This window comes from Neovison vison, chromosome X, assembly GCF_020171115.1.
Source record: "Neovison vison isolate M4711 chromosome X, ASM_NN_V1, whole genome shotgun sequence".
Classification (NCBI taxonomy): Eukaryota; Metazoa; Chordata; class Mammalia; order Carnivora; family Mustelidae; genus Neogale; species Neogale vison.
This window is the reverse complement of record NC_058105.1, coordinates 88,449,036-88,475,923: the sequence shown is the minus strand read 5'-3', so window position 1 is coordinate 88,475,923 and position 26,888 is coordinate 88,449,036. Positions and strand designations below refer to the sequence as shown.

The 26,888-nt window shown below is 41.9% G+C and overlaps 1 protein-coding gene across 5 annotated transcripts in view; it reads left to right on the top strand.

Annotated features, from left to right (window-relative positions):
* CLCN5 (chloride voltage-gated channel 5) overlaps positions 1-26,888 on the top strand; it is a 149,111-nt gene that overhangs the window by 110,197 nt on the left and 12,026 nt on the right. Inside the window, exons 1-5 of one of the 5 annotated variants that reach the window (XM_044235721.1) lie at positions 820-838; positions 939-1,085; positions 18,251-18,402; positions 20,988-21,087; positions 24,501-24,688. In XM_044235721.1, coding sequence (XP_044091656.1) covers positions 944-1,085; positions 18,251-18,402; positions 20,988-21,087; positions 24,501-24,688 — 582 coding nt within the window. In that variant the 5' untranslated portion in view covers positions 820-838; positions 939-943. Of the gene's footprint in view, positions 1-819; positions 839-938; positions 1,086-8,872; positions 8,979-15,953; positions 16,101-16,880; positions 16,967-18,250; positions 18,403-20,987; positions 21,088-24,500; positions 24,689-26,888 lie in introns of those variants that run through there. The other 4 variants (XM_044235720.1, XM_044235722.1, XM_044235723.1 and 1 more) reach the window with 4 other exon arrangements.

Here is a 26,888-nt window from a genome sequence, read left to right as displayed (position 1 = left end):
ACACAATGGAGCGTTACTCAGACCTAGAGGGTATTCTGCCAAGTGAAATAAGTCTGACAGAGAAAGACAGAAACCATATTATTTGTCTTTTATGTGGAATCTAAAAACCAAAAATGAACAAAGAAACAGACTCAAATCCAGAGAACAGGTGGTTGCCAGAGGGGAAGTGGGTGGGGGATGGGCAAAATTGGTAAAGGGGATTAAGAGGTACCAGCTTTCATTTATAAAATAAATAAGTCACAGATAGAAAGTACAGCATAGGTAATATAGTCAGTAATATTGTAATAACATTATATGGTGACAGATGGTGACTATACTTACTACGGTGAGCACTGAGTAATGTATAGAACTGTTGAATCATTGTGTTGCACACCTGAAACTAGTATAACGTATGTCAACTATACTTCAATGATAAAAAATAGTTGGTAGTAACCCAAAGGGGGAAAACTACCCCAATGTCCATCAGCTGATGAACGGATAAACAAAATGTGGGCTAGCCGTACAATGGGTACTATTCAGTCTGAAAATGGAATGAAGTACTGGTACGTGCCAGAACATGGATGAGCCTTGAGAACGTTATGAAAAGTGAAAGAAGCCAGACACAAAAGGTCACAGATTGTATGATGAAATTTATATGAAATATCCGGAATTGGCAAATCATGGAGGTGGAGAATAGCAGTTATAAGGGGGTGGGGGTGGGAAGGAGTTATGTTTACTGGGTACAGAGTTTCTGTTTGGGACGATGAAAATTTTCTGGAAATGGAGAGCAATGATAATTGCAAAACATTGTAAAGGAGCTTAATGCTACTGAATTGTCTAGTTTAGAATGGCTGAAATGGTAAATTTTATGTGTATTTACCACACTTAAAAAAAGAAGGGTAAGTGGTAAGGGGCTTGAAGGTCATTGTAATAAGCCTCCTGTTTTTCTTTCTGTGCAGGAGCCATGGATAACAGAGGCTTTCAGCAGGGGAGTTTCAATAGCTTCCGGAGCAGCTCCAGTGATGAAGACTTGATGGACATTCCAGGGACAGCTATGGATTTTTCCATGAGAGATGACGTTCCTCCCTTAGATGGAGAAATAGAAGGTATTATTACTGTTGATGACAATTTATCTTTTTAAAACTTATTTTTAATGTACACACAGTAAAATTCGTTTTTTTCTGATGCAATCACAGTTTTAACACCTGCAGAGACTTTTGTAACCTCCACCATTGACAGGTTACTGAACAGTTCCATCCACACCCCAGAGAGCTCCCTCTTGCTGTCCCTTTGCAGCCAGACCTCCTTCACCCCCAACCCCTGGTAGCCACTGATCTATTCTCTGTCCCTGTATTTTTTTCTTTGCTGGAATGTCAGATGCATGGAGTCACATAGTATGTCACCTTTGAGACTGACTCAGCCCATTGCCTTGGAGATTGATTCAGATCGTTCATCCTCTTTTTTTTCTTGCTTAGTATAGCCTGATGTGGGATCATGGGGTCATGTGGGAAATGTATGTTGAACTTCCTAAGAAACTGCCAGACTGTTTTCCAGAGTGGCTGTACCGTTTTATGTCTGAACTAGCTATGAATGAGAGTTCTACTTGTTCCCCATCTGCAACAGCTCTGGGTATTTTTTGTAATTTTTATTTTAGCCATTCTAATAGGTGTGTAGTGTTATCTCATTATGGTTTTAATTTAATTTCCCTAATGCCTTAAGATGTTGAACATCATTTCATGTGCTTATTTGGCAACCTTATCCTCTTGGATGAAATGTCTGTTCAAATCCTCTCCCTTTTTTATATTTGGATTTTTATTATCTGGAATAAATTTATTTTTTAGAAGGTTTTTTTTTTGAGAGAGATAGAGCATGCACAAGAGAGCATGGGGTGGGGAGAGGGAGAAGCAGACTCCCTGCTGAGCAGGGAGCCTGATGCAGGGCCAGATCCTGGGCCTGAGCTGAAGGCAGACACTTAACTGACTGAGCCACCCAGGCGCCCCTGGAATACATTTATAGAAGGAGAATTCTCTCCATCTATTATTTGGTTATCCAGTAACATCATTCTTTTCAATAACTGCATGTAAATTCATGGTGTAGCTATACCGTAGTTTATTTAACCAAGTTTCTATTGATACGCATTTCAGTTTCCAGTCTTGCTTTTACAAACAGTGCTGCAGTGAATAACCTTGCGTGTGTGTGAGTGTGTGTATCTTTTAAGTATATTAGAACATTTCTGTAGCATAACTATATGAGTGCTTATTTCCCCCACAGCTTTGCTGGTGCTGAATACTAGAATTTTTTCATCTTTACGCTATGATAGGCAAAATAAATAAATCAGCAAATTTTTATTATTATTTTAATTTTCACTTTTTTTAGATTAATGAGGTTAAGTACATTTTCATATGTTAACTAACCATTTAAATTTCTTTTTCTGGAAATTTCCTGTTTATACGGTGTGCCTGTTTTACTGATGGGCACATCTTTTCTGGGAGACTTTCATATATTCTTAATGTTTTGTCTAATGCAGGTGGAGTGTATTTTTTTCCATTTCTGTTTTGTTTTTGTCTCCTTTTAGAAAAATCTACAAATATTAAACACTTTTACATTGCCAGATTTATTACCCTTTTCTTTTCTGACTTCTGAGTTTCTTGTTTAGAAGGGACTTTAATATTAAATTTGTCCAATTACTTAAAACTATTGTCTGGTTCTTTAACTGATCAGGATTGCCATTTTCAACATAAAGTCAGAGAACAAGAAACTGTGTCAGAATTTATTATTTAGCAAATTTGTAGCGGAGGCATATGACGCTGCAGAAACTTTGCTAGGTTCTGGGAGTTAGCAAGTCTTTAAGGCACCCACTCTGCCTTCATGAAGTTGATTCTAGCTGGCTAAACAAACATTAAGTACTTATGAGAACACCTAACTCTTATAGTTGTTTTCAGAATTAAATGAAAAAATAACATAAAGTGGTTATAATTGTACCCAGCCTCGAGCTAATGCTCAATAAAATGTTAGCTCTCATTATTCTTATTTATTTCTGTTATAACCGTATATTTTAAGTGTTGTAACTCTTGTAAGGACTCAGCAGAGGAATGTGTGTGTCTAGGATTGGAGAAGATTTCACAGCAAAGGTGTGTTTGGAAAGGGCCTTGAAAGATAAGTTATTTGGTAGGAAGAAGGGCTTTCCAGGCAGAAAGCAAGCTTTCTATAGAGATATCAACAGGCATAATATACAGAGGTATGAAAAGGTAGGCTATAAGCCCAGATAAATATATTGGGGCCTTGAATGTCATGCTAAGAAGTTTGAGTCAACTTTATTGTCACTGTGAGGACAAACTCCTTCACCCATTCATTTGACAAATACTTTTTGAATGTCTGCTAGGTAGGCAGTGCCAGGTAGGCACTGTCCTAGGCAGTGCAGATACAGTGGTGGGATTAACATAGGTAAGATCCAGGTTGATCTGAAATTTAGATCTAGTTGCGTAAATGAGTAAAACTACTTAGCTATTTACCCATTACAGTAAGTACCAAGATGGAAGTAAAATGAATGACAGTAGAGGATAACTGAGGAATAATTCTTTGGAAAGATTAGAGAGTTCAAAAGGTCAGGGAAGGCCTCTCTGAGGAGGTGACCAACTTGGGAAGAACATACTAGTATGGAAACCACAGGTTCAGAAGGATAAGAAGAAATTGTCTAGTAAAGGTGTCTCAAGACAGGAACAGTAGAAGAGAGACCCTGAATTTAAAGTTCCTCACAGAAAGGCACTCATGGTTTGGTATTTAATGGTTTTTCCTATTGGCCACCTTCTCTGAAAGGCACATGTGTTTGTGTATCCGGTCCACTTACGTGTGGTTATAACTCTCGCACATAGTTACAGCAGTCCCAGGCTCTAGTGAAGCAGTCAGTTAAGGTTTCCCCTGAGCTTAACCTGGACACCTCCAGGAAGCCTTCTGGCTAATTCAGAGTGGTTTAGCTTAGTTCTCATCATTGCTTCTAATCGAAGATGCTAGCATATAGCATCCATATCACCAGTACTTGTTCTGTTCACACCGCTGTCAGTAGGTGATGGAGGCAAGCGACTCTCCCTCTGTTATTCCCATTTAATAGACCCAAAAGCTGAGGCAGACGAGATTGGCATTGCTTGTGATTGTAGAATGTGTTTTTACATGAGTAGTCCTTTGCCACTCTTCACTTGCCTTTACAGGAGAGTTCCTGCTTGTGGTTTACAAGATCTGACTGTAAAATGGCGAAGCTTTTTGCTGTGAGCCACACGCAGAAATTGTTCCATTTACCATACTCTATAGTGATATGATTATCTTGCTTTGCTTTTTAATTGTTCTTACTTTATTTAGTGTTTTCACCTGGGATTTCCTAATGTACACAAAAAGAACAACAACAGAAAAAAAAAGGTCATAAAGTCCTTGATGTCTCTGGTGTGGCTGTGCATAAAATACTACATTTTGTACCAGGCACGATAGCATGTACTAAAAATATTAGTTAAAAGGAGCTTGAAAGGCAGTAGAAGTGGTTCTTGTTTTCCAGATGGCTGGAAGGATTGATTTATGAGGAATGAATAAATAAATTCTGCGTGGCATGATTAAATGCATCTGTGGTAGTGTTCTAGTAGTCTGTAAATGAGAAGAAACATAAACATGGAGGTCTCACAGAAGGGGAGGGGGAAGGACATAGAAAAAAGGGGTGGGAGTCGTAGGCAAAACTTCAGGGCTGTGCTCCTGGTCCATCGTTCTCACTTGCCTGCCTCTGCAGCCTGGACCTCATGGTTGGCAATTCATTTATTCACCCATTCAGTTTTTCAGTATTTCTGGAGCACCCCCACCCCCTCAGGAACCCTGTGAATACTGTGCTGCTTTTAGTAATGCTTATCTGTTCCCTTGTTAACCTCACCTCCTTGTCTTTCCACCTCGCTTGCCTTCCTACTGCCCTCAGATTGTTGCGTGAGGAGACCTTCCTGGCAAGAGAGAGGCACACTGGTATGGGCACAGCAGCATGAGAGAGCCTGTTCTCTTCAGGCAACATGGAGCCTGCGCATCTGGGGTCCGAGGCTCCTGGGGGCAGAGATGGTGACAGTTGGAGCAGGAGGGAAGATAGCAGGGGATAGGGCAGGAGATCTAGTTAGAAATCTGGATGAGGTCTAGGCGGTCTGGGTTTCTGGACCTTATCCTGTAATCAAGAAGTCATCAAATGATTTAAAAGCAGAAGAATGATATGATCAGATGGGTGTTTTCGGGAATTTCTGGCAGCGTGGAGGATGGAAGAGTGGGTTGAAGACTGGAAGACCAGTTAAACTGTTACTTAAAAAAAAAAAAAAATCTAGGTAAAAGATCAAACGGCCTGAATTAAGTCAACAGGAACGGAGAGGAAGGAACAGTAACTTCTGGAGAAATTTCAAAAGGGGGATTGATAGGACTCATTTGATATGGGGAATACACGGGAAGAGCCACAGATAACTTCAAAGCCCAGGCAGAGAGTGAGAGCTGGCCGAGTCCCCCACATGTGGGAAAACGTGCCCAGACCACTGCAGCAGGCCTCAGCATGACCTCCCAGTGTCCCAGGGAGGGAAAAATATCTTTGAAAATGAAACACATGACGATCTGTGAGATCCACCAAGGAAGCTGCGAGACAGTTGTGTTTGTTCTGCTGTGCTGCAAGGAAGGATTATAGTATTCCTCCAGAGAGAAAGGAAAAACATCTTGGGCCCCAGCTCATGGGCTCCTGTCAGCCCTCCAGTTGACTCAAGCAATTGTGAAGATGGCACAAACTTTTTTTTTTGTCCTTATTATGACATGTAAAGGGAATTCAGAATCCATCACCCTCATCATACTCAAACTTCCCCTAAATACTTAGCCTGGGAGGATGGTGATTATTACTGCTGTTTTTTGAGGTTGGAAAAAATAATGGCTTGTTGGGGCCATAAACCATAGCAGTTCTCTATGCTGAACCCTCAAAATGAGGCTTATTAATGATGGCCACAGGCTCTAAGGGCTTCCTTCAGGTTACTTGATAGGAGAATACCTGGTCAGATATTAGAATTCGTGCCTTCTTATTTCTTCTCACTTATTTATTTACATTTTTCTTTTGTTTCAAAAACATGCATTATTCATATGTATTTAGTTTTTACCTGATGTCCCATCCAGGATACCATGTGACATTTAGTCTTCATGTCAGCTGGGGCTCCTCTTGGCTGCCATGGTGTCTTAGACGTTCTTTGTTTTTGATGACCTTGACAGGTGTTTTTTTTTTTTCCTGTAGTTTTTAAACTTTATTACATACCTGTATTCTCCACCCCCCAGTTTTATTGAGAAATAATTGATGCACTTCGCTGTAGAAGATTAAGGCTCATGGCAGGATAGTTTGATTTACGTATACTATGAAGTGATTCCTACAGTAGGTTTAGTTAACATCCATCATCGCCTATAGATAGAATCAAAAGGGAAAAAACCTTTCTGCTTGTGATGAGAACCCTTGGGATTTATTCTCTTAACAACTGTCCTATATATCATACAGCTGTGTTAACTGTCAGCTGTAGTCCTTCACGTTGTACATTCCATCCCTAGCACTTATTTATCTTGTAGCTGCAAGTTGTACCTTTTTGACCACCAATTCTCCACCCTCCTACCCCTTGCCTCTGGCAACCATAAATCTGATTTCTTTTTCTATGAGTTCCTTTTTTTTTTTTAACTCCACATGTAAGTACGATCACACAGTATTTGTCTCTGTCTGACTTATTTTACTTAGGATAATGCCCCCTGTGTCTATCCATGCTGTCACAAATGGTAGGATTTCCTTATTTTTAAAAGATAGCTGAATAATATTCCATTGTATATATATATATGCCACAGTTTCTTTATTCATTCATCATTGATGGACACTTAGGCTGTTGCCATGTCTTCGCTATTATAAATAATGCTGTGGTGAGCATGGGAGTTAGTGTTTTCATTTCCTTTTATTATATTCCCAGAAGTGGAATTACTAGATAGTAGGGTAGTTTGTAATTTTTTGATGAGCTGCTATACTGTTTTTCACAGTGGCTGTACTAGTTTACAGATCTGAAGATGGCTGGTCGGGTGTTTTGTAGAATGTCCCTCAGTTGGGATTTGTCTGATGTTTATCTCATGATTAGACTGGGGTTATGGATTTTAGGGAGGAAGAGTAGAAGTAAAATGCCTTTCTTATGACGCTGACATTGTATCAAGGCTATATATTGTCCACACAACTTACGGCTGCTGATTTTAACCTTGGTCTTCTGGCAGAGGTAGTGTGTGTCATCTTTCCCTACTGTAAAGTTATTGGCTTTTCATCCTTTCCCTGATGTACTCGATGGAAGGAATTCAGTGCACGACCCACACTTAAGAACTAGGGAGTTATGCTCCACCTCCTTGAGGGTCAAGTATGTCCAGAAATTAATTGGAGTTGTTCTGTATGGGACATTTGTCTCTTCTCTCACATTTGTTTATTCAGCTACTTATTTATGTCAGTAGGGACTCATTTGTTTAAACTTGGGGTTATAATCCATTTCTACTTTATTTTGTTCAGAGTTTTCCATCTTTGGCCATTTAGAGCTCTTTCAGTTTTCTGTTTCCCTTTGATGCAGCCCTGTCACTGTGGGGTTTTCTTGAGCACTTACTTACTTTTTGGGACTGTAATATGCCATTTTTCCAAGGAGCCCTGGTTCCTGTTAGTAGAGAATGATAAGAGAAATGAAGATAAGGGTAGTAGGTGTGCTCATTTGTACTGGGGCATTATTGCTTTAGGTGCTGTCAGCCACCCAGTAAAAAATGTGTGTGTGTGTGTGTGTGTGTACTGACCCATGTCTATGTATACATCTATAAGTAGATATATTATCTACATGTGACCATCCGTGTCTACGTTAAGCTAAACATGAGATCATGAGTCTCTAATTCTGCTCCATCAACACATGGATCATTCCCGCCTCCTCCCCTGGCATGTTTGCAACCTCCCATTCCAGGTAGTGAGAAATTTGGCTCCCACCATCCACCATCCATGATTTAACTGTTCTATTCCAGTGTCCGTGTGTGGTGCTTTTAAAAAAAATCTTTTTCTTAAAAGATATTTTTATTTATTTGAAAGAAAGAGGACACAGTGAGAGAGAGAAAGCACAGAAGCTGGGGGAGCAGCAGAGGGAGAGGGAGAAGCAGGCTCCCCGCTGAGCAGGGAGCCCGTTACAGGGCTCAATCCCAGGACCCTGGTATGATGACCTGTGCCAAAGGCAGACGCTTAACCGACTGAGCCACCCAGGCACCCCCGTAGTGTCCTTGTTTTTGTGTCACCTCTTGATTTTGAGTTTCCTTTAAGAGCAGCTTGTTGAGAAAGATTCTGTGGCTCTGTTCTTTCAGCTTTAATCCATTGTCATTACACTGGAGCCCTATTGGCATTGTGGTAAGGTAGGTGGGAGCAGGCCATTTTATAATTTTCTCTTAAATCTCAGTGTCTGTTGGGCCTGTGTCTTCTGGCTGTGACCTCCACACAGTTTCATCCAGTGGTACAGTTTTTGTTCTCCCTGCCCCATACTTCCTATCACAGCATTCCCAATCCATTTCCTGGAAGCCCGGGTTCCCCTTGACTATTTCCTTTGGTTGAGACGAGAAGGCTGGCGGGAGTGTGTGTGTGTGTGTGTGTGTGTGTGTGTCTGCCTGCTGAAGTGAGAGGAATGCCCTTCCCCCATCTGGGAAAGGGCTAAGGCAAAGTATTTCCCCCTGGAGCATAGGGCCTTTGGTATAGAGAAAGCTCTGGGGAATTTCACAATGATTACTCTTCCCCTCCCCGCATCAGAGCCAGGAGGGGATCTTTCCTTATCTTCCCTGTGAGAACTTGGTAGGGTTACTGGTGGTAGATCCCACAGGCATGCAAGCCTCAGAAGTTTCTCACCATCGCGCAGGTCTGCCCTCAGCCTTCGGCAGTTGGGCAGCAGCGCCCTTGTCCCCGCAGCAGTTTCTGGGTCCGTTGGTCTCTACTTCAGGTGAGCAGATCTCTTCATCTCTTTTTGGATAAACCCGGCTCTGCAGATTTGGGCGTTGTAGTATCAACCTTCCTTCTCAGGCAGGTCTGTGAAAAGTTCCAGATTTTTCAGTTTGTCCAGCTTTTTCTTGTTGTGGGGATGGGAGTGACAACTCCTAAGCTCTTCACTTGCCAGAGCTGAATCTGGAAGCTCCCTGTGTGTTTTGCAGTCAGTGGAACCACTTCGGTCCTCTCTCAAAGGAAAAGAAAATATCTGTAGAGGCCCTTTGGCAGTACTATTAATCTAGAGTGGGTTCTTTTTAACCTTACCTTGTTCCAGTTTACAGCATGGGGGAAAGGCTGCTGTAACATTTTAGGAGCGTATGCTCGATATTTCTGGGGTCTGTGGCAAGCAGCTACTAGCTGCACAGATCCTGTAGCCATATTGGTAGAGCTCTAGTTAGCCATATGCCAGAAGCCTTGGGTCCCAGATTGTCGTATACTTCACTCATGAGCTGTCTTACTTCTCCTTGTTAAGGATCAGTAGTGACATTTCATGATCCTACCAGAAGAGTGTTCTCAGGTAACTATGCAACCAAGATACCATTTGGAATTCTTCAAAGCTTAAGGTCTTCTCAAGTCATGCCGCACAATGTATGAGTGATCAAAAAGAAAAATCATTGCTAAAATGATAGAATATCAGAGTTGGAAGGGACCTTAAAAATCATGCCTGCGAATCCTTCCTCCTTTTATAGACAGAGAACCTGAAAACCACAGAGATTAAGGCAATTGCCCAAGGTGATAAAACTAGTGATTTGTGGAGCTAGGGTTAGAATCTGTACCTTCTCACTGCTGGACAAGAGGGCCGACAGCAAAGCCTTTCTTTCCCTTGCCTTTCATTTAAAAGCTTCTTCAGCCACCTTCTTGTCAGTGCTTTCCTCCTGGTGTTCTCCAAATGCTGTCACCTGCTTTGTTTCTAAACACCCCAGTGGTCTGCCTCTTATAATGCAAGCCTGCCCTGTGAAATGTCCTGTCTCTGCTCTTCTAGCTGTGCTATCATTTTTTTGGTCATTATTTTTCTTTTCGGAACCACCACATAACACATAGATACACCTCACTCACTATTAAAGATTCAAACAGTGCACATGTATATAAAATGTGAAAGGTGCCCTGTACAAAGATAACCCATAAAAATAATTCAATGTGACTCTTTCAGTTCTTTTTCTCTCCAGTCAACACATAGGCACACATGCTGTTTAAAACATTCTTATTATTTTGTGACTTGCTTTTTTCACACAATGTGTTTGAGACAATTTTTCTATTTTAGTTCATGTCAGTCTCCTTCTTCCTTGTGCTGTTCCCCCATTACTGGACTCTTTCATTGTTTCCAGGTTTTTGCTGCCACTACAGTGCTGCAGTGAATAATGTACACACATTGGTGTGGCCAGGTACATGTATTTCTTTAAGAGAAATCCTTAGATTTTATATCTATAACTCATTTTTTTCTGTCTGTGACATCACACTGTTTCCATGAGTCCAAGAAGAATCTCCTAATTGGTATTTCCTCTCCACGTTTTTGCCCCTGCCAGAGAATAATTGGTAATCTTTTGTCCCCAGCTTCTTTCTGGAGATTAACAGACAGAACCCAATGCAGACTTAGGACAGAAGGAGCGGAGAACCGCTGCTTTGGAAACAATAATTACAAGTTATTACGCAGAACTTAGCCAGGAGGTTTCCCAACCCTGGGGTATGTTATTCGTGCTTTAGGGCAGCGTCTCCCTACCCATGACATTTCCCAGTCCTTTTGTCAGTCCCATAAATGTGTAAGTTTGAGAAGGAAGGAATGAAGAGCAAGTAATGGAGCTGAGAGATGTTTTCTTTATGTGGACAACACCCTCAGCAACTTTGTCAAATCTAGCCCCTCTACTTCCAGTTCTCTGTTGATTTTTGTGGCATTCTAGTCCAGTGGGAGCCTGTGGACACCAAGCCATAAATCCATATGCCGTTTCTGCCAGCTTTGGTGGCTCTGGTAGTTCACACTCTGGGTCCAGTGGTAATGAAAGTGGGTTGGGTTGGGAACTTCCAGATCAGAGCAGATGCTGGGGATAGAAGTCACACCCCCACGCAAATGTCTACAACCCAGTGGGGCCAGAGCTCTACCCACTGGGAAACAGGGACTCCAAAAGTGATCTTAGAATCTGGATTCCTTTTTGTCTTCAGAGTCTTTTCCCTGTCTTTCTGCCATGCCTCATCTTCCTGTGTACTTCTCAGAATCCTCAAACTTCACTTAGTAGATTTGTTGCTGTTTTTGCTGTCCCATTACCCGCATCTCTCACCACCTAATTTTCAAATACATATATTTTTAAAGATTTTATTTATTTATTTGTCAGAGAGAATGTGTGCACAAGCAGGGGGAGCAGCAGGCAGGGGGAGAAGCAGGCTCCCCGCTGAGCAAGGAGCTCAGTGTGGGACTCGATCCCAGGACCTAGGGCTCATGACTTGAGCCAAAGGCAGACACTTAACTGACAGAGCCACCCAGGTGCCCCTCACCACCCCTTATTTGGTCCAGTTTTCAGCAGAGTTGAGCTTCCTCTTTGTTGTCCTTCCTGCTTCTTAGGCAACTTCAAGTTTTAACCTGTTGTGAATGGAAACCAAAGCAGTCAGTCCTGAAATGAAACGTATGCAAACCAACAGGCACTGACCAGTCAGACCGGATGCCAGACGTAGCACTAGGTAGTGTCCTGGGGCCTCCTCACGTTCCAGCTGCTGAATCATGGGAACATTCAGGAGCTTTCTAGGGGAAGCATCCTTGGGAAAAAGTAGTCATTTGCCTACAGGGCTGGAGGTATTTCAGTATTTAACAATCAGCATGGCTCTATAGATGGGTATCAATGGAAAGTCTCCTTGAATACGTGTCCCAGGGGCCAAACTAAGATAGTATATTAAATGTGACATGGCCCTGTGATACCCTCCAGGGCTTGGATGGGAGAGCTGCTCCACCAGCAGTTGCTTTTTAGCTCCTGGGTCTGGGTGAGTGGGAAAGCAAATTGGAAGTGAAATGGAGGCACACATTGATCAGCCTTAAAAGTATTGACTCATTATTGGGGCTTCAACTTTAATGCAGTCTCAAATCTGGGGATGAATGAAATGTGGAAGGGTTCATAACTTTCTGGGAGATCTCGAATGGATGAGCCAATAAAAGAAGGGAAGAGACTGCAGGTGTGGAAGTGAGAAATGGCATACAGTCGGCTCTTACTACATACCGTTGAGTGAAGGTAACATTTAAATAACCACAGGATGAATATCTGCTGCCATACGCCAGGTAGAGGGTTGGATTTTTTGTAGGTGTCATTTCAGCCTTGCAAACATACCATATATCCCTGTAAAAACGGAAATACATTTTTAAAAAAAGATTTTATTTATTTACTTGACAGAGATCACAAGTAGGCAGAGAGGCAGGCAGAGAGAGAGAGAGAGAGAGAGAGAGAGAGAGAGAGGAGGAAGCAGGCTCCCCGCAGAGCAGAGAGCCCGATGTGGGGCTCGATCCCAGGACCCTGAGATCATGACCTGAGTGGAAGGCAGAGGCCTTAACCCACTGAGCCACCCAGGTGCCCCGGAAATACATTTTTTAAAATGGGACTTTTTTGGGGTCCTGTGATATATACCAAGGGCCCTGCCCCATTTCTCTTGAGTGTTTCTTTCTTCCTTAGGCTGCTGCCAGTGAGTGAGCCCTCCTGCAGCTGCAGTATCACCAAAGCAGTGTTTCAGGGTCTGTGCCCGAGATTTCTTTCTCTCCCCTTTCCCCTTGTGTTTTGGTTAGTGTTTAACAAGTTCATTTAATCAGTTACTATTCAGCCCCCCAGGTAAATTTCTAGTGGCATATTGGTTAGGGATTGAAATAAACATGACTCTCATATTGGAATTTCTTTTCTTGTATTTTACAAGGTTGTCTAGTTTGAAGCATCATGTGATTTGTAGGAAAAAAATTTAGAAAGTAGTTTCCATAAAGGGAAACAAGCTAAATGCATTCATTTATATGCCTCCTCATTCAAGCAGTGTTTCTAAAGACCCATTGTTAAGTTTTTAGACCTAAGTGTAACCTTTACTGGGAAAGCTGTTTAAATGTTGACTTTTTTCTGACCTGTTTTCTGGACATTTTTTCCCAAACTCAAGCAGTGCAAATTACCCTTTAGGGGCTTTTAAAAATTATTCAAATTGAGATCTAATTGTACTTTAACTTGAATCATTTTCCTGTTAGAGTATTAAAATTGTTTTATGTGTAACTTAGAGCACACCGTGCCTTCAAAACTTACTTGGGTTAAGTTTTACCTTTTTTCTGTATGGAGGCAAATAAATATAGACTTACTCAAGTACCTCAATATGACACCTAGGGTCCTTGTTTAATTTTACTCTTCCTTCCGTGGCAGAAAATTTACACACCAGAAGCGTAACTCTTAATACACTGTTTTTTTGAAAAGCCCCTTTGCATTTTGTGACTTTCTTTGTACCTCAGGAGTTGGTCACGAATGGAATAATCTCTGCTGTCCTTCTTGGGAATTAAGGTTTATAAAGTTACCATTTCTTTCTATTAAGTTAAAAAAATGCTAAGAAAAGAAACCAGTTGGATGTGGCATATGACCCACAGTTTAAGACGTTTGTCATCCAGTCAGGACATACAGGTAGGTCCGTGAAAGAGTGGAAACAACTTAATCCCTCTCATTGATGAAACCGAAAATAGTTGTAATATCGTTATCATCATTATTATTATACACTTTTAAGTATTTTATTTGTCCTGTTCTAAAAATTATGATGGGTATTTAAAAATTCCAGGTCTACACTTGTGCCAAATGCCCATTAAGTGGCCTTCCTATGCTGAAACTTTTAAAAATGAATATTACACTGGATGTTAACTGCACTGGAATTAAAAAACAACATTGTTATAGGAGCCACTGACATTTTAGAAATCAGAAGGTGATCTGATCACATCTGTGTTCCAGAAACACAACTCTGCTTGTTCCCATATGTTAACTGTATTATTGGGTTTTTATCACAGGCTGCATTACAAATTGGTAAGCATTTCTTTGTCTTATTTTCACAACAATATCAATTGACCTGCGCCCGGCAGTCTGTATCACAAACATATGTTGGAGATTACAAATTTGGCAGAAAAGGGAATTGTAAATTAAATCTCATTTTAGTACAAGGATTGCATCATAGCTACCAAGACCTAGTTTTCAAAGGAAGTAAATTTACATGGAATAATAAAGTCCCTCCCCTAGGTATAACATTTGAAAAACACATGAACTTACATAAAAAATTATTATAACATGGTGCCAGTACTACAATTTAGTCACTGTATGTTGAAGAACTATGCATTTTCTAAATACCAAAACATATAGTATCTTGAAGCATAAAATCATCTAGTCAGATAACGTAAATCTTAGTGGGTGATGTTAAGTGTATTTCGCAATTACCTTCAGGAACTGCAGGTAGCATCCTATTTAATAAAGAATGACTTTGAAGGAGACTTACAAGTTTGGGCACGTTATCCTCTTTGAGTAAAATAGACACACTTTTCTAAAAGTACAGTTGTGTAACATAGTCACACTTGGGCCACAAATCGCTTTTGATTTTCAAGCTTTGCAGTTAATTGCTGCAATACTATCAGTTGCCCCCTTCATTTTCATTCTTCGCATTAAGGCTAGTCAAGTTCGTCAAGAGACTGAGATGTTACGATTAATGACTGACGGGGCCCAAAGCACACAGGGTTCACCATGTCCCTCACAGACTTCATAAGGTTTTGTTGTACTAACATTTCAGGCTGCAGCGGGCCCTAAGAAGTGATGAAAGTGATCACAGCCTTTCAGAGCCCTATGTTTAGGTCTGATTATTGGAGCACACTGACTGGATTAATGTTTAACAGCAGCTGTCCTGCGGATTCACTGAGGGAGTTGAGAGATGGCTATTTCATTTCCCTTTACTCTACTGGCCTTTTTGCACAGTTAATTAAGACCCACTGAAGAATAGCCTTAGGAATAGGGCCTGGGAAGGGAGAGCCTTTTAAATAATGCAGATGTTATAGTGCATTTATTTTCAAAGCCCAAGTAACTAGTTTTACCCAGTTTGGATTAGTGGGATCAGATTTGATGTTGCTTTCTCAATAGAGAACTAATACTAAGAAACAACTAATTTTCTTGACTGTAATCTGAACTTTTAAGTTACTAGGCGCTGTTAAAGATCTGAGCTTGTAGAGTTAAGTTCATGTGCAGTTCCATTTTCATAATTTTCTCTAGTTATGATATATACACAGAAAGACAGAACATATGCATACAGTTTAAGGACTGATTATCATGTGGACACTCAGGTAATTAGGGCTCAGATGGAGAAAAATTAGCAGCATTCCAGAAGCCCTACGTTCCCAATGTGCTCCATTCAGAAGGCGACCCCCCTCTCTCCTCTGGGTGGCTACCATCTTTACTTTTGTCATTTCCTTGCTTCTTTTTCTAATGTGGCAACTTATATTTGCACCCTAAAATGGCATGATTTAGGTTTGCCTAGCTTCAAACTTAACACAAATAGAGTTGCGTTATGGGCCCCTGTGTCTGGCATCTTTCACTCAGCATTATATGTCTGAGATTTTCTCCTCGTTTTTGCTCGCCAGTGTGTTCTTTTAAAAAAGACTTTTCTGTATTTGCCCCACTCCCTTTTTTACTTAGGATTCCTGTAACTCTCTAAATGCTCTCAGATAGTCCTCCTTTGCCTCCCTGGATTTTCTGCTAAATAAGGTCTAACAATTGAAACTCGCCTGGACCCCAGTTTTGTGAACTGACCCGGCTGCCCCCGTTTGATGGCCTTCGTTTAGATGAGACTACATCTTTAAGGCATCTGTGCTCCGTTAAAAACCTTCCTTTCTCCACGGCTGGTCCAAGGGTCTGGTCACGTGACTCCCCCAGTGACATCACATTCTGACCGCCAGGGAACACTGGTGGTGCTTTAGGTGGCATTTATTCCTGCGAAAGGCAGAGAACGCAGCAAGTGCCCTTCTAAAGCAGTGCACCCCAGGGCTCCTTCTGTAAATGGCCAAATGCTGGCTGTCAAGGTTATTTCTTCCTTGAGGCAGACAAAAAGAAAGCTGTGATCGCAGGTAAGCAGACTTGAGCCCAGCCCAGCACCGAAGTGTGACCCCAGGGAGAAGGGGGATCTGGAGAATCACAAGCAGTCTGTTTGTGGGCTTCTAATCACTGCCTGTTCTTTTCGGAGCCGCCTGACAATTTGCGTTGCTAACGGGAGACTGTCTGCGAGGCAGAATGATGCAGTGCTCATGTTACCTAGTGATGTAATAGGAGTCTTTCTTTCCTGTTGGGAAGCTGTTGCAGGGCTTCATGTTTGTCTTAATGTCGGTAGAGCTGGGGGCCTCCTGTGACATACAGTGTAACCTTAGATAGCTCTCGGGTGCTTTTAAAAATCAGTTGCACAAAATCCTCTCTAAATTTCTCCTGAGAGCAGAGCGCTTCATTTGGAGCATTAACCTGCTTTCAAAAGTAAAATTCTGGTTGTTGGGTGTCCTGTTTGTTCATGTCAGCATTTGTCTTTGAGAACTGAAACAGCTTGGTTTTCTTTTTTTCCTTTTCTTTCTTTTTTTTTTTTTTTCCCTCTCACCATACTTCCTTTTCTTTCTGCCCTCCTTTCCTAGCTGGCTGTTTCCCTCCAAGCTCTCAGACACACCAGCATTAATCTTTATCAGTATGCCACTGACAGGATAGGAAATGCTGGGCTGGTGATTCAGCAACCAACCATGTCACAGCCAGGTAGGCTTGAAGATATGGAAAGGACTTTGGTTAGGAGTTTTAAGATTAACTGGTTCCCCACCTCCACTCCAGCCCCACCCCCACCCTCAATAGGATCTGGATTCTGCAGAGCTTTTCTTTTTAAATGTGTGTGTTGCCGGTGAAAGGTACGCCATCCCCCATCCCAGGGAGGAATTTGGAAGACGGACAGTTTGTAAATCAGGTACAGCTTGGGGGTTAATTCCCACTTACCCTAGGAGAGTGCTGAAGTTGTCTGTGGGAGTTTGGAGTGAAGATGGGGATGCAGTTGGGGACGGGGGAGCTGGGTGTCAGCTCAGGGCCGACTTTGGCCTTCTCTGCAGAGGGATTCCTCACCAAACAGTCTGGGTGAAGCTTTGTCCCTGCCAAGGTTGACACTGCAAATGTGAGTTTTGGCTGGTTGAGTTCAATGATAGCATTACTCTGCATTTTTCCTCAGTGCACATTTGCATAAATTCCTGAATACTGTTTTGCATTTTGTGTTTAATAGAGAAGTACTGTTCCTCAGAGGACGGTGTGGAACAAGTTTGTCAAGCAGTATTAAGTAACCTCGTTTGTATACTGCTCCAGAGTTTGAATACTTCATTCTCATCCCCACGGTTCCGCAAATAAACTTTGATTCCACTGTTATTTCTTGAATCTTGGATATGTGTTAAATGCGAGAATGCAATAGCGTCTCAGAGAGCTGCCCTCAAAGAGCTTCGGGTCTAGAAAGGAAGACAAAAATATTTGTGTTAAGTGATTATCATAGAAGTGCTGAAAGCAAAGCAGAGAAAGGACTGGTTGGGCAAGTGGGTATGTGGCTTCCATGGAAGGATCAAGGAGGACATTCCATTGCTCGGCCAGGCACTGGTCTTTGAAGCTCTACTTCTAAGTCTTAAACTGTTCAGCCATGGTCGAAGTTTCTAGGAGCCCATTACATCAAGGATCAAAGTCTTCAACCTATTGAAGGCTAGTATGTACATTCCAGCCGGCTTAACTCTTGAAGAGCCCGACATGCTTTCTTTGGAGTTCCCACTCAGGCAAAAGCCACCTCCCAGAATTGAATTACTGCCTTACACATGCAAAATAGTTTCTGGTGTGCTCTGTCTGCAAAGACCTTTGGTCCTTTTGTCTCCCTTCCATAAAAGAGACTGAAATACCTAAGCTGCTTCAGTGTGCTCCAGTATTTTGTTTCAGAAATCCTTTTCCCACTACACTTCAATTCCTACCAGTTCTCCCCTTTGTACTGTCCTGCTCATCTGTCCCTTTCCATTTAGACTGCCTTAAGGCACTCATTGTTTTGTGCCTAGACCACAGAAACCGCTAAATATGATAGATGTTCCCACCAATGATTATGTTGCTTTATCAGCACACCCTAACTGTAATCATCTGATGGTTTAAGGACTCACCTTTTGGTGCTCAGCAGGGAGGTGTTAATGTGTTTAGAGTGTCTGAGGTGCTAATGTCTGTTTCCTGTTCAATACAGAGGACAAGTCATACAATGGTGGAGGAATAGGTTCTTCAAATAGAATGATGGACTTCTTGGAGGAGCCGATCCCTGGTGTGGGGACCTATGATGATTTCAACACAATTGACTGGGTGAGGGAGAAGTCTCGAGACCGGGATAGGCATCGAGAGGTAAGAACAAAGATGGTACGCAAGTGTCGTGTCATGAAACATCAGGGAAAGAGCTTGAAGATACGTATTCTTTACATGTCTGTTTTCTTTTGGCCTTGGATGTAGCTGAATCTGGTGTCTACTGGCAATGTAGGGTTTTTTTTTTTAACTTTATTTTTAGGGCATTTTGTGTCTGATTTTAAAAATTTCTATTTAATGGTGATTTATTTTCCTATAGTAAAGTAGTTGGAAAGGATCCTCACATCCCTGATGTGGGTCTAAGTGCCTATGTAAAGAGGTAAAAACAAACTTGGTGGAGGGGACCGAAGTACGTTTCAGAGGTCTTCTTCCTCGATCTCATTTTCCTTTTATGGTTTTCCCTGAAACAGGATGTTTAGAACTGAGAAAAGAAAGGGGGCTTCTTTCAAAGGAATAAAAAGAAAAAAAAAATCTCAGTGCCCTGGTGTTTACTGAAGCCTACAGGATAAAGTCCTTGTGATAATGGCTCTTGTACAACCATAAAAGAAAAGTACGCATTGGACTCAAACCCACAAGACCAATCAAATTCAAATTAAGGATGTTAACTTAATGTGACAGGTAATAAGATGGCGCTCCCAGCTATGGCACAGATTCCTTTGAATTTGGTGAGAGAATTGGCCCACTTTTCCCTTTCCAGAGTCCCATGAAAACCTCTTAGAGCAGTCTGCCAAGGTCTTTTGCCCTTAACTTGTTGCCGTGCATCATTTAAATCAGGGAGTCACAGTTTCTAGCTCCTCTCAGAGCCACGCGGAGAGCTTACTCAAAAGGAAGGGCCCCCGAGCCCCAGTGATCCAAATACAGCGGGTGATCCTCTGGTGAGACATTTCTTCAGCCAGCCTTAGGTGTGGTTGTTTCTTTCTTATTGTTTCTGTTTTGAGTCCAAATTTAAAACGTGATTTTGAAGTCAGTCCCACTCTCCCGAGTTCATGATTTCCTTTGCTCAGAGCCAGGCAAGTCTCCTGAGCAGTGAGGGGCAGATTGCTTTTTATACTTAAGCCCTTCCCATCTCCTGACTGGTTTTCTCATAATCACCTGAGCCTAGCAGTCAGGTTGTCCCTGGTAGAGGTTTTGAGAAATGCCTGTGTATTCCTTGGATTTCTGATCATCTCACTGAGTTTTCTGTCCTAACTGAAAAAAGGGGATCTCTACAAAAACACTTGCTGTTTTTCATAAGGTTGCTGCTACTTGGGCACACACGCACATGTTCTGTTATACCAGTTCATCAGGCAGGCTTTAGAATTTCTGCCATCCATAATTCAGAGTTCAGTTTGTCATTCAGCATGTTACTTCCATTGTGAAAGTCATCTGGGATATGACAAGGGCATATTTCCCACTATCTGAAAATGGTTGCATCTGAGACACATTATGCCAATTACTAATAATTCAAAACCAGTTAGAATGTGTTTATCAAGTCTTCAAAAGGGACTTTTGTTGGGCATGAACTGTTCATCATTAGACTGGAAACACTGTTGCAGAGAAAAATACTGCCTTATCTACTTTAGGCACTAAAACTGGAAACTTAAAGTCATAGGTCGAAATGAGTTGTTAAATGCTTTTAAAATGTTTTTAGTAATTTATCATTATTTGCGATAGTGCTATAGATGAAGATGGGATAATGAAGTCACAGTTTCAAAGATAAGAAATAGAGGTGCAGAGAAGCGGACAGTGACAAAGCTGTCTGAATGCTTGATTTTGAAGTGTGGGCACTGAAGGGTTAAATTGAGGGGGCTAGCACCTGAAATGTAGACTTTTCTGCACCCTTCTCGATTAGCCGCAGTATTCCCAGCAAGTTTTTTTTTAAAGATTTTATTTATTTATTTAAAAAAAGATTTTATTTTTATTTATTTATTTGAGAGAGCATGAGCAGGGAGGAGAGGCAGAAGGAGAGGGAGAAGCAAGCTCCCTGCGTTGTGGGGCTCTGTCCCCAAACCCTGGGATCGTGACCTGAGCCCAAGGCAGACACCTAACCAACTAAGCCACCCAGGTACCCTTCTGCCCTTCCCAGCAGGTTTTTGAAAATAAAGAGCTGCATCTGTGATATCATTTAGTATCTGTGATCAGTGCGGGGAGCAAGTCTTGGAATTTGCCTGACCTGAAGTAGCCCACCAATAGGAAATCTCACACTGTACTTTCACCACTCAAATAAGCCCATGTTTGTGGAATGAGCCCATGTTTGTGGATTGGAAAAACAATCAACCTATTGGCCATGAGTCAAGAGACCATCCTTAGAATATTGGATGTCTAGGGCAGACAGAGACCACTGCAAAAAGCAAAACAAATTGAGGTGATAGAGAATTAGCAGCTGAATGGGGAATCCCTGACTAAGGTACTTGGAGCCATTGCCATACTGCAGAGAAAGGTAAGGGTTCAGTAAGACAGGCTCAGTAAAACTCCCAAGTTCCCGATGAAGTCAGTTCAGCCCAGAATTATCTGAGAAGTAACTCCACCATTGGTCTCTATGCCTAACGAACAGATTTGTCTTTGTGTTTCTTTACTGTACATTTAAAGGTGAGAAAGCAAGTGTGTGTGTAGAGTGTGCCAATTTTTTTTCCCTCATTTCTCCCTAGATTACCAATAAAAGCAAAGAGTCGACATGGGCCTTAATTCACAGTGTGAGTGATGCTTTTTCTGGCTGGTTGTTGATGCTACTTATTGGGCTCTTATCAGGTATGGTAAACTATGTTTATTTTCTTTAAAAATCTCCCAAAATTTTGTGGTGTGCCCTTCCCCAAATCATGAACTGAGTTGCGTGCTGTTTTTTACTCTTTTCCCACATGAAATAAATTGCTGGGGGACCTCGAGGAAGCTCAGTGTTCCCATCTGTAAAGGGATACTAATAGTTGCTTCCCCTTCCTTAAAGAAATGCAGTTAAACGAGGAAATGTATCTAAATGCATTTATACGCTATAAAGTATTATATCCATTTTAAGGCGCTATTAGCACTGCCTTTCAGTGATTGTCTTGAGGAAGTTCTTCTAATAGAGACAATCAAGGTTTTTTGTTGTTGTTGTTGAAGATTTTATTTATTTGAGACGGAGAGAGAGAGCATGAACAGGGGAAGGGGAGAGGGAGAGGCAGACTCCCCACTGAGTATGGAGCCCCACGTTGGGGCTCGATCCCAGGACCCAGGGATTATGACCCAAGCTAAAGTAGATGCTTAACCGATTGAGGCTCCCAGGTGTCCTGAGACAATCCGTTTTTCTTTTTCTTTTTTTTTTAAACACATACTACATATGGTTTCTTTTCCTTAACATTTATTTAACATTTATTTATTTTTTATTTTGTTTTTTCAGTGTTCCAAGATTCATTGTTTATGTATCATACCCAGTGCTACTACATGGGGTTCCTAGGAGGAGATAGAGAACTTCCTGGGAGCTTTTTGTAGCTATTTCTTAAACATCTGCTCTCTCATTTGGTGATGAAGAACATCAGAGAAGATAGGGCCCATACCCTCAAGAAACTTATAATGTCATTCTTTCATGCTGGCCGACAAGTGGGATGACCCCTTCCTTTTCCTGTCATCTCCGTCAACCTCCCAAGCCACACCAAATAATGCACAGTCTAACTAGGAATAGTACACTTGCTAATAAGCCCACACAGCTTTAAAGCAAGCTCCCATGCAGGCTTCCCCTCCCACCGAGGAAGCAGAAAGGCAAGAATACCTGGGAGAGATGCTAAGGATTGTATCCTTATGGTATTAAAAGATGGAAGACCTGGAATACTGAGCTGAAAGAGAAGTTAGGTGGGAAACCTGGAGGTAGATGGGATAAAAAGACTTACTAGCACGGGCTCTACTTCGCAGGACTTGAATCCTAGCTCCGCCGCTTACTAGTTTTGTGACTTTTGGCAAGTTTCTTAACCGTTGGCAGCTCTAGTTTACTGATCTGTAAAACGGGGCTAGCAAGAGTACCTGTAGTCCACATTTGCTGTGAGGACAGAGTAGTAGGTAGATGAGATGTAGCACGCGTAGTGCTCAGCATGGGGCCCACAGTTGTTAAGGGCGCTGTTGCTGCTGTTGCCTAGGGAAGATTACGAGCCACAGAGCACAAGACAGTTGCTACACATGAAGAAAGGCTCAGCCATAACTGGGTTTTCAAAGATTACCTAGGGAAGGCGTCAGCAGTGTTTTTTGGTAAAGGACTGGATGGTCCCTGTAGTACGAAAGTAGCCGTAGACAATAGGTAAAGAAATGAGTGTGGCTGAGACCAAGCAAAACTTCATTTACAAGCATGAAGGCGCATTTGGCCCCTGGGCCATGGTTTGCCAACCATGGTCTAGGGTGTTAATTCTACCCCTTCTGGCCAGTTTAGAGTTGACTGATGATGGATTAAGTGTTCTGTAATGCAATACTTAGGTATTGCAAAGAGGCTGAAGGGAAGGAAGAGGGCTGAGAAAAGGTTATATAGCTGAGCAGTTAGTAGGATAGCAGTGACCTTAGAAAACTATCTCATAAATACTAGGAGTCAGATTTCAAGGCAAAGCAACCATTGTAGAGATTTCGGAGCTATTCGATGCCCATTGGAAGGCAAGAAGGGCCAGAATCTAGGATGGTAATGAGGACAGGGGGGAAAGCATTTTGTTCTGTAGGAAGGGAAACCTGATAAAATTTGTAACCACAGAAGGGGCTCACTAGGAAAGGAGAAATAGCAGGAAGAGGGAGGTAGGATTGAGGGTACTGGTGTTAGATAGAATAAGGACAGGCTCATGTGAAACAGCCAGAGAACAAGCCAAACTCTGTAACGCAGGTGAATTTTCTGAGTCTGGGCAATCTGTGCAGTTAAGAGAAGGCGGAGAAGGTGGGCGTGGCCAAGAGGCGCCAAACAAGGTGTTAGATGTGAGTAGGTTATTCAAGTATGTAAATAACCTCTGTTAACACTTTTAGCACCTACCCAAACACACACACACACACACACACACACACACACACACACACACACACACGGCATGGCCTCCAGCCTGTTGGAATGTAGGCGTAATATCCTCAACTTTTTAATGTATTTCTTGTCACTAGGTGGCCAGTGAATGTTTTTCTTTTCCCTCGTACACACAGGGCATTTTGTTTTGAGGCATCGCAGAGCAACAAGAAGCAGTGTGTCTGAATGTAGGAACAGTCTGGGAATTCAGGGGCTGTGAATTTTATGATGTCTTTGCTATTTCCCTAAAGCATGATTCTAGACCATTTCACTTCTTTATGCCAGAGTTTCTTCATCTGGATGACAGAAATGATGAGAAGGCCAGAATCAAAAGTACTGTAATGATCTTAACCCTACCAGTCTATTAACCAGAGCACATAATTCCCCATTCACTATTCATTTTCTCAGAATTGCCTTTGGTGGCTGTTCTGCACATAATATAGTTTGCTCCTGTTTCACTAAGAAAACTTTTGGATGGTCACGTCCGAGGCTCGGGAGGCTTCGACATGTCTATAGCTTCATGTCACTTGTCACGTGCGTCACGGTCCGTGCTTTCTCAAATTTGCTTCTCTCAGCCTTGAATGCCTTCCTGCCCTGGCTCAGGTTCCCTTGTCCACGGAGCAGGATTGCTAACAAGGTTGAGCTCTCCTCTCCGTGGTCTTCGTCAGCTCCCTTACCCTAGCCTCAAACAAAGATCACGTAAGAGTCTTCAAGGAAGGCAGTTCACATTTTCTCAGTCTTACATAAATAGTGAGAACAAAATGATCTTTAATAAGCTTGACTGTCTTCGGGTTTCAGGATCCATCAGTTGTGAGGCAAAGCAGAGTCTTGGCCATGTAAATCAGCTAAAAGGAAAATCCACTCAGCCCTTGCTCCCTCCCAACCACTTTGCCCTCCCCCAAGCTCTTCCTATGTAGAAATTCTACAGACACAGTATTCAGTGCAGACAATGCTTTGTGGTATTTTTTCCCTTTTTTACCCCCTCTCGAATAGGTGTTTAATGACAGGCAAAATCTCTTGGAGGTGATAGATGGAAATCAAGCCGACAGAACATCAGAAAGAGGTTGCCGGCGGAGCCAGAAGGTTTATGGCTTGTCCATTATTTTGCCATCTTTTCCCTCATTTTCTCTTAATAACTTTGACCTCCCCTTCCCTCACCTCAAATCAGGTTCCTTAGCTGGTTTGATAGACATTTCTGCTCATTGGATGACAGACTTGAAAGAAGGCATATGCACAGAAGGATTCTGGTTTAACCATGAGCACTGTTGCTGGAACTCCGACCATGTCACCTTCGAAGACAGAGACAGATGCCCAGAGTGGAACAGCTGGTCCCAGCTTATCATCAGCACGGATGAGGTACAGTGTTGTGAAGATTCCCGAACCGCTGACCGTTATTCTTACACTGACTGAATTTCTTATACTGTACTCATGGCACTTGTGGAATGCGCCCCTATTTTCCTCTTCATGGAAAGGGGAACCCGCTCCAGCTTCCTTTCTCTGTGGAGTAAGTGTGGCCCTATTTCCCTCACTTCTGCCACGTGGAATCCTTTGATGCTTTACATAGTAACTTAATGTTTTTGCTTCTCGTAAACAGTCCTGGTGTTTCTCCTTAGCTGTTAGTATGCAGTGTGATTAAATCTGCCCTTCTCTAATAATTTTGGTAAAGATGTCAGAGCCAGCCAACAGGGATGCTATAATTTCTAACAAAAACAAAGTGGGTTAAAAATGTGTCTGTTGTATACACTCCAAAAGTAATTTTCCCCTGAGCATTGCGTTAGAACATTAAAAAAAAAATTAGAATACATTCCATAGGAAAAAAACAGAAATGCAGGAGTAGAATTGCCTGTAGTATTCTTTGGAGATTAAATCAATATTTTCATTTGTTCTTGTCTCCCAGCAGATATTTTTCACTGTAAAAGTAACATTGTTTTTCAGTTCCTTCCCTTCTATTACCACTTGGGCTGTTGTTAGGTCTCTCCTACTAAAAACAAAAACACACAAGACAGAATATAACAGCTCTCAATTCCCAATTCCTTTCTGGCTTCTACCACCCGAAACAGGTGCCATCTCAGCTCACTCCTCATTTACCTTGTTGGTGAAGTGACTGAGACTAGGCTAGGATATATATTTATACATTTAAAATGCATTTTTATTACTACTTCGGTCCACAGATGATTTGAAATGGGGCATGCGGATGTGCAGGTGCACATGCACCCACACATACATACACACACACAGTCAAGGGAAAAGAAGGATGGGAAAATAATAAAGTCAGAAATAAGAGTCTTTATGTACATAAATGACTGTACGCATTGGCTCGGGGGAAGAGGTCAGTAAAAGGGTTGGATGCATACCATATGTATGAGAGGGTTTAGATCTATTCTTCTTCTCAAACTGGGCTAAGGTTGGATGCCAGTGGGTGGCTGAAACCGCAGGATAAATGCTGTGTGCCATCTCAGAAAATCAGGGGTTTTTTTGAATATTTTTTTCTAAACTTACACTGAATTACAAAGGGATGCACAATTCCCATGTTTATTAAGATAACACAATCTCTGTTTCAGCTCTGCTCCTGCGTAACCTACCCCCTACCCTCTCTCCTAGATTAGGAGTACTTGGGTAGAAAACTTTGAGAAGCACTGGAGTTTAGGGTGAACGTGTGTGCGTATGTGAGAGAGAGAGAGAGACAGAGGGGGGGAGATTCCCTTGCCTTTTTTATTCTTTTATTTTTGAAGTAATTATAGATTCACAAAAAGTTGCAAAACAAGGGAGGTCTCCCATACCCTTCACCCAGGTGTCCCCCAGTGGTGACATCTTCTCTCACTAGAGAATAAGTAGCAAGACAAGGATATGACCCACAGATTTTATTTCACCAATTTTACGTGCATAGATGTGTGTGTATGTATACCTTTGTATATGTGTATGTAGTTCTCTGCAATTTTACTGCATGTGTAGATTTGTGTTATCACCACTACAGTGAAGGTCTAGAACTGTTGTTCATTTCTGCAAGGCTCCACTGTGCTACCCCGTGTGTGTGTGTGTGTGTGTGTGTGTGTGTTTAAATAGTCCAACTGTAGCTCTCAAGCAGGAACTTGAGATTTGCTCAAGTGATGTATTTCTCTGGTCATCCTTTTTTTAATGAATGAAATCCTTGCCTGGAGAGAGTCTTCTAGATTCTAAGAGTCCTCCGGTCAAGAACTTAGCCTCCAGGTTTGTGCCCCTAGCCACTTCTAGCTACTTGCCTTTTCACTCCCTCTCCCTCTTTGTTTCCCCCCTTTGGAAAGTGTTCTTCCTCCCTAGCTACATTTGAAAGGCCAAGAGAGCAATTATCTATTCCTCTGAGGGACTAAAATAATGGAAAACTTGTGTCAAAGCTATAACTTAGGAGGAAAAAAAAAAACCCTGAGCAGTTTGGCTCTCCTTGTCTAGGTCAGTGAATTATTTTAATAATGTTTTATGTTTTAAGAAATCAGAAGTACAGTGAGTTTTGTGTTTCATGGAATTTGAGTGAGTTTCAACTTCTACAGTTTTTATCAGTAAGCGTGATCTCCTGATGTTC